A 7,927-nucleotide genomic window follows, 5' to 3' on the forward strand; every position below is an offset into this window, starting at 1 on the left:
TTTGGAAAATAGCTGCACAAAGGACACTGCAAATAAATAAAGGCAGAAATCCAACACCCCCACATGCACACATACATACATACATACATGCACAGAGCCCAGCAGCTGGAGAGTGGAACCAGTCGCCTTTACACCTGAACTCCTGCATTTCTTCAGCCACTGCCAATATTCTGGAATAAACAATCGAAGGAAGGTTCCTCCCCCCACCCCCCACTCCGTTCTCCGTTGAAAAACTGTAAAGGAAGCTTATTCTTTTGACCATGATGTGAGAATGGACTGATCAATAGGAGTTTGAACCTGAGCGAGTGCCAGCGATCAGAAGGAACGCTGCTCATCAAAGCGCTGGACTTCATGCTGGAAGCTCACAGAATCGGATGGTTCCGAGTGTAAAAACAAAACCTTCTCTTCATGTTTATACCCACACCAGGTCTGCAGAAGCTCCACTACTCCAAGCAGTAGAGCAGAAAATAGTTTAATGTGTGTTAAATACCAGGATACTTCATGTGGAATACAGGAATAACCACCACAACGATGCCCTTAATATCTGAACCGCTGTCCAAGTCACAGCCAACCTTCCGATCCCTTAGTGAGGATTATTCCTACCTTTACAGGGAGGAGAAATATTTGTTTCACCGACACCACCGTGACTAAGAAATGGAGAAGATGGGACAGGTTTTGCTACTTAACGGCTCTTTTTAATGAACGCTAGATAACAAGGTCGCTATTCTGTGCTCCAAGCAGAGGGAGCTCGATAGAAAGAAGGACGTGGAGGTGAGAGACAGGCAGGAGGAACAGATGGCACCACGGCTTCAGAAATGGACAGAGGGCTGGAAAAGTTTCCCTGCAGAAGATATTCCTGAATGGAGAGGAATGTGGTTCCACGAGTTCTTCCAAAAGAAGCTATCAGGGAAAGATGAAAGGCAGCTTCCAGGGCAGGACAAAATCACTGCAAGAAATCGCCTGCTGTTTCGCAATAGGAATAAATGGCGTACTCTAATCTGAAGAAAAATAACCCAAAAAACCACTCCCATCTCTCCCTAACCTGCCCTGCTATTTGTCTGCTTAAAACAGAAAGGGTTTTTTTCAGTTTCTCCCTGGCAGAGATCGCCATTTCACAGCACATTTAGCCCACACGGAACTGATCAATAACACTACAGACACAAGACTAGACTATCCATTTACTAACCACAAGAAAATGTGCCGTTCAGCAAAATCCCTCGCATCCTAAGGCTGAAGTTTTCAAAGGCATCATCGCTCTGCAGATCTCATTACCGCCCTGGAGCAGTCCCGCACAAAGCCAGCCGGCCTTCAGGATGAGCAACAAGTGTGTCCCTGCACTGCACAGAACAGAGCCCAAAAGTGCATCGACACACACACAGAGGGCTGCACACACATTCAGCACGTGAGCAGGAAGGGTCAGGCTCAGCACACGAGCAACACATCGAGTGTTACACAGCTCTGCAGGTTTCAGGTGCAGCTGGTGGCAGCAGCTCTCCAGCCACCGGTTGCTCCATCACCATTTCCCTCCCAGCCCAAAGGATGGAGCCTCTCACACCGCTCGTCTCTGAGGTCTGAGAGCCACAGCACGACCGCCGGGTTTCAGGCGCTAAGAAAGTGAAAAACCGAACGGCAAAACACGAAACCCAACAGCTGAACACAAATCACTGTTCGGAAATGGAAAGTCTGGCTTTTCGGGCTGTTTCGGTGCACGCACCGATACGTGCTCAGCCCTCGCTATCGGTGCGGGATGAGCTCATGCTTTCACAACAGCAATTATTCCGAACTAATGAAGCATTAATGAAGGTTGCCATCCACCGCTGGACGCTTCCAGAGCCCTAAATTAAGTTCGGAATATTTCACAGCTTGGTAAATAATCCACTGGAGCAAACACGAGGCCGGGAACTGCCCACAAGTGAACGAGGTGGGCACAGCCCCGGGTGGGACCCACACGAGCACTATGAGCACTGCACGTACCTGAAAGAGTTGTGCACCGGGGAATGACAGTGAGAACAGGAATCTTTCACTGCCATCCCCAAACGTTTGGCATTTCATAGACTCACTGAACGGCCTGGATAGAAAAGGACCACAAACTGACCCAGCTCCAACCCCCTGCTGTGTGCAGGGTCACCAACCAGCAGCCCAGGCTGCCCAGAGCCACATCCAGCCTGGCCTTGAATGCCTGCAGGGATGGGGCATCCACAGCCTCCTTGGGGAAACTATTCCAGTGCATCACCACCCTCTGGGGGAAAAACTTCCTCCTGGTATCCAACCTAAACCTCATCTCAAGAAATGACCTCTCGTCCCACCGATACAATCACCTCGTGCTTCCAACAGCTGAGCCCAAAGCAACAAAAGCACGCACTCACCTGAAGAACACGAGATGAGAAAAACAGCGAACGCTAACTTCGTAGCAGCTCCCATTTTCCAATGGCGTTAGAACATTTAAGTGACTTTTAGCATCCAGTTTCTCGGTCCTGCAAGCCGGACAATCCCCTCTTCTTGCGGAACCGTTATAAAGCGATCTAGAGCAAACTTCTCCGTTGATAGTGTTCACCAAACAGTAAAATCGGGGTCGTTTGGAGACCGACGGTCGCTTCAAAGCGAGAATCCGGGTTCGGGGGGGCTCGAACTATTGTGAGCGGCGTTTCAAAACACACGTGTCATTTGGCTTCTGGACCAAGAGCGGCGGGATTTAATTCACAAAAGTACGCTACGAATCCACGGCAAATAAAGGAAGATTGATTGAAGTCAACGGCGGAGCCGCCGGGTGCGATCCGAGGCGGTGTGTATCGGCGCTCACTCCGTCATGAAGCTCCGTGTTTCCCCGCTCTATGTCCCGGTTCCCGTTATGCAGCGCGGGGCTCCGGGCAGCGCGGTGGCTCCATGGCGGCTCCGGGCAGCGCTCCGACAGTCCGAGCGGCAGCGGGGCTGAGCGCTCCGCTACGGGAAACACGATTTACGATTCCCCCCCTCTACGACGATTCCTCCCCCTACGATGCTTCCATGCCCCCCCCACCCACCCAGCTCCCCCGAGACTCGGCTTGGTATTTAAACGCAAAATGAAGGGAAAAAAATAATAATAAAGAAAATAAAGAGCAAAGCAACGGCAAGGCCAGGCACGGCTCCCGGTGGCTGCGCTCCGCGGGGCCGCTCAGGGCTGCACGGCCGCCCGCAGGGCCCTTCCCTCGGCAGCCCCCGGGGACATCGCCCCGCAACGAGTCTGCTGCTTTTGAGGGAAAAACAAACAAATAAACGCAAAAGAGAAGCAGGACCGACAGGAGAAGGGCCCACAGGAGAAGGGCTGACAAGGAGAAGCCCTCGTGCCGCCCTGAGCTCCCAGCCCTCAGCCCTGAGCTCGCAGCCCTCAGTCCTTATCTCCCGGTCCTTAGCTCTCCTCCCGCCTCACTCCCGTCCCGCTCGGATCTCGGCTGGTCTCTCCCGTCTCCCTTTTGCCGTTGTCAGAGCGGCGGACACCAACTTTGTCCCTCCAGCAGTGCGGTTTGAGGGTTGCCGAGGAGAAAAGGCCGAGCCCGGTTTCGATCTGCGGGCGGTGCTGGTGGTTGGAGCCGTCTCTAAAGTCTCCCAAGTCCAACCTGCAGCTCGGAACGACCCTCCGTACCCTGCTGCTGCCGCTGCTCCCCTGTGGTAATTTCATATCTACCCATTCACTTGTGTGGCGTGGAGAACGGACCCAAGATGGCGGCGCCCGGCCGATTGTTTTTGTTTCCTCTCCTCCTCCCCCTCCCCCCCCTCCCCTCCACACTCACGGCAGCCCGGCAAGACACGCCGTGCGAGAGCGCGCCGCATCGGATTGACAGCCGCGCCGCCCAATCACAGCGCGAGGAGCGCCGCTCGGCCCCGCCCCCCTCCAGACCCACCCCGAGGGGGCGGGGCGCGCTCCCCCCTCCCCTCCCCTCCCACCTGCCCGCGTGTGCGCGCGCACGGCTGAGGAGGCGCGCGAGCGGGCTGCGTGCACGCGCCCCGCCTTCCCGCCTCAGGGCGTGGTGCTCGCGCCGCCCTCAGAGCTGCTCTGTGTAACGACTGCGGTGGGAAGCCCTCCTTTATTTAATGCCCCGTTGGTGGCTTTAATAGATGCCCATAGTTTGCATCAGGGATAAAGAAATGCTTGTTTAGGTGTTGAGGACTGATGTGGGGAAGCACAAAGGCCTCAGCGCTGGGATTTAACTTCTGTATTTCTGAAGCAAGAAGCACCAAGTTCTCAATAACTACATCACTAACTATAGATGTGCATTGGAGGGTTACGGTCCAAGTTCCCTTGGTGGGGAGCTGTCGTTACGTGGTGCTACATTGGGTGCTGTGTGCGAGGTAATTCACATGTGTGGGTTTGCAAGTCAATCACAGAATGACCCGGGTTGGAAGGGACCTCAAGGATCATGTAGTTCCAACCCCTCTGCCTGGCAGGGCCACCAAACGTAAGTCAAGGCTGGGTAATGGCCTCAAGTTGTGCTGGAGGAGGTTCAGAGTAGATACGAGGAGCCATTTGTTCTCCAGAGAGCAGCCAGGCACTGCACAGCTGCACCGGGTGGGGGTTACCATCCCATGGATGTGCCCTGGATGTGGGCATGGGGGGTGGGTCCACATGGGGATCTCAGAGCTCTTTGTTAACCTTAATGATTCTATGATCCTCACTTCAAACACCAACACAAAGTCATCCTCCAGTGACGTTTTTGATTGGAAAAATACCCCAAAATCAAACAAGCCGTATGGGATCGTGCGCATCATGAAGCACCGGGATGTGTGGCAACACTTTTTATGCCATTTTTTTTAATCCAGGCATTTCAGGATGATTTACAAGCATTAATTAATGCATTACAACACTCCTACTTAATCTGTAGCTTTTAATATTCTTCAATAGCAGAGTATTTAAACGTGACCTGTTCTGCAGGTTGCGTTTTCACTTTGCTCAGCTTCTTCGGGATGCTTGTCGTGTTGCCACATGAGCAGGAAATTACAGCTAAAAATATTGCCATTGTATGTGTTTATATATATAGATAGATAGATATAATAGCACAAATATGCCACCTGTGTAACATTTGCATGAATTTTGTAGGAAGGAAGGAGGTATCTCGAGATTTCTCAAGTTGCTCCTTGTTCTTAACCATGGGCAGGTCTTTGCCTGCAGTGTCAGTTGAGCAGAGTGGAGCCTCCTGGCCATCCACAAAAGCAGCGATCCTCCTTAAAGGGCTGATCTCGGCCATTGTATTCATCAGGATCAGAGGAATCATAAGCAAAACATATATTCCTTTATTTTTTCTCCAATTTTGAAGCCTTATGCGACCATGGCAAGTGATACGTCTGGGTTAGGATGACTGCTGATGTCTGGGGTTAAGGAGCCCACTCAGTCTTCAGTCCAGCAGTATCAATATTATTATAGGTATTGGTCTATTTTCAACTCTAAGCAAGCCTTTCATCATTTGCACAGCTACTTAATGTAGTATAAGAAAGGAAATAATTAAGAAAAAGCAGAAATGTGCTTATTTTCAGTATGTGAACAATAAAACCCGGTTTTCTTACATGGATGCAACACCTTTAACTGGGCTCAGCTGTATCTTTGGAAACACAACATGAATAGAACTGCATCAGAGATTCGCTCCTGTTGAATTTTGCTTCCAAAAAGAAATGAAGTAGATAGGTGCAAATATTGTGCAGGCCTTAGCAGGAATTACTTAGTGTTTTTGTGAGGTACTTGATGCAGAATGCTTTGTGCCTGCTCTGGGTTCTTGCTATTATTGTTTGTAAAAGGATGAGTTTTATCCCACGAAGAGATATGAAATGTCAACACAGTTGCTGTCTCTTTTTAGATGTCTTTTTGCTTGCCTTGCTCACGTGGATTTTGGGAGCATTTCCCTTTTCTACCTTGTCACTTTTTACTTCTCTTTTCCCTTTGCCTTAAACTCCAGCTCTTCTTGCCCACTTCTAAGATCAGTCTGTCTGTGTGTTTTTAATGAATCATTTACTGTGACACATGAGCACTGAAGACACAGTATCAGGGACATAGACATCTACAGGGAGCCTGTGAGCAGCAGCATTAACACCATGAAATGGATGTGATCTTAGTTTTGTTCTATTGTTCACATTGCTTGGTTTAGAGGCAGCACAAATGTAACTTTCCTTTTAGGGAGTAATGGGAATTAAAAAAACAGCATTGTCTCATTTTTCTTTTCAGAGCGCTGCTATGATTAGAGGGTTTCATCTGTGCCTTTGCCGTTCCCACACTGGATCAATACTGTTTACACAGAAGCAGCATTGTAGGTAAGAATCTATTGTGCAAGACTCATTCGTAGTCTCTATGCAGGCATTTTTAAAATGCAGAGTAAGAAACATGGGCTTTATAATATCAGCAATAACAATAATAGATGCAACCTTTGTCATTACCTCGTTAATCTCCCCTTGTGTTCTAAGTATACCTGGAAGGAAAAGAGAAACGTGTTTCAAACGCTGACCTTATAGAGCTGAGACAAGAAGTGAGCAAAGCAGCAGGAAATCAGTGTTGTTTGCAAGGATCTCCTCCTTTCTAGGCAGCTTAGTTTTCCATACTGTGGGAAAAGATGCAGATACTGCAGGGCTGCCTGTTTTACATAAATACATGGGTAAACAGCTACCTCAAAGTTATTCTTAATTTCATATGAGTATACAGAATTTATGTAAAACTTTTTGTATTTTAAAAGAGTTTTAGTACAAATATTCAGTTCTAGTGGACTGGTCAATGAAATCACTGTGAATTATTATTATTATTATTGCTGTTATTATTGTTCCAAAACTATTGAGGTGTTTTACAGTTACCTTGATAACGCAGCTTTGGAACACAAGAAAATGCAGCATTAACAAGTTAAGATGCATCATATTGAAAGCTTCTCTCTGGTTTGCTTTTGAATAGTGTCACCACATGTCTGCCCATCAAAGTTTTCTCTTGCTATGCTTATCATCAGACTTAAAAATCTTACACGTCACTGCTGAACCCAGCTATCTCCATAAGGACAAACTAAAATACATGTTGAAATCATAGCCCCGTTTTGGATATTCAGGTATTGTGGTGTTCAGCCAAAGTACGCTCATTTTGTTCACGTGAGCAGTACTAATAACTACAAATGAATAGGATTTGGTCTGTTTCTTGTTACATAAAACTGTTTACACTGAGTTTGTACGTGTGACTAATTCCTTTTTTAATGTAATCAGATGCAGCCTGTGGACCTACACTGAGATGAATGTTTCCCAGCTTCTGGTTTAAAAGCAAACACAGATAGAAAACGTTATGCAAATGAACACTTAAATACATTCTCCAACAAATCATTTTCTTTAAAGGCAACATTTATACCAATGATCATTTATCTTTTTAGGTCAGGTATCCAGGCTTTATTTCCTTAGAATACTTCCTTAGAAGTTAATAAATACCTCATGTATTGTCTTGGAAGACCAGGTGATTCCTTCCTAGGATTTGCAATGTCTTGTCATAGAAGGTCATCTGCACAGAGCTTCTTGCTTTCACTGTATTGTCTGTTAGGGTCAGTTTGTTGTAGTATTGGTTTTTATTGCTATGGCATTTATCTTGTGTGATTTCACATTCATTTCTTTGCAGTTTATTGGGGCAAATTTGCTGTTAAGAGTTCAAGATGAACTCTTAAAACCCTGATCTGTATTATGAGAACAAGGTTCCTCAAGTCTGTGTAGAAACTTCACTTCTCAGAGTAGGGTACTGTAATGTGGATGCCTTTGGGTAAAAAAAAACGTAATATCTATTCAACATAGAAACCAGAAGTGTCACAACATTGTAATCTCTTCACTATTATTTTGGATGAATTCTTTATGTGTTTTTCTTTTGCTACCGTGTCCTAACAGTGCTGTTTGATTTTTAGGAATATATTTCTCATACCTACGTATAAAGTGTTTATGTATAGATAGATGTGTA

The 7,927-nt window shown here is 47.2% G+C and overlaps 1 protein-coding gene across 2 annotated transcripts in view; it reads right to left on the reverse strand.

The window, feature by feature from the left end:
- ACVR2A (activin A receptor type 2A) overlaps nucleotides 1-3,738 on the reverse strand; it is a 50,301-nt gene extending 46,563 nt beyond the window's left edge. The window contains exon 1 of one of the 2 annotated variants that reach the window (XM_015869262.2): nucleotides 2,367-3,738. In XM_015869262.2, coding sequence (XP_015724748.1) covers nucleotides 2,367-2,421 — 55 coding nt within the window. In that variant the 5' untranslated portion in view covers nucleotides 2,422-3,738. The remainder of the gene's footprint in view (nucleotides 1-2,366) is intronic. The other variant, XM_015869263.2, reaches the window with a different exon arrangement.
- Between the last annotated feature and the right edge of the window lie 4,189 nt (nucleotides 3,739-7,927).

Source organism: Coturnix japonica, chromosome 7 (assembly GCF_001577835.2).
Source record: "Coturnix japonica isolate 7356 chromosome 7, Coturnix japonica 2.1, whole genome shotgun sequence".
Taxonomy (NCBI): Eukaryota; Metazoa; Chordata; class Aves; order Galliformes; family Phasianidae; genus Coturnix; species Coturnix japonica.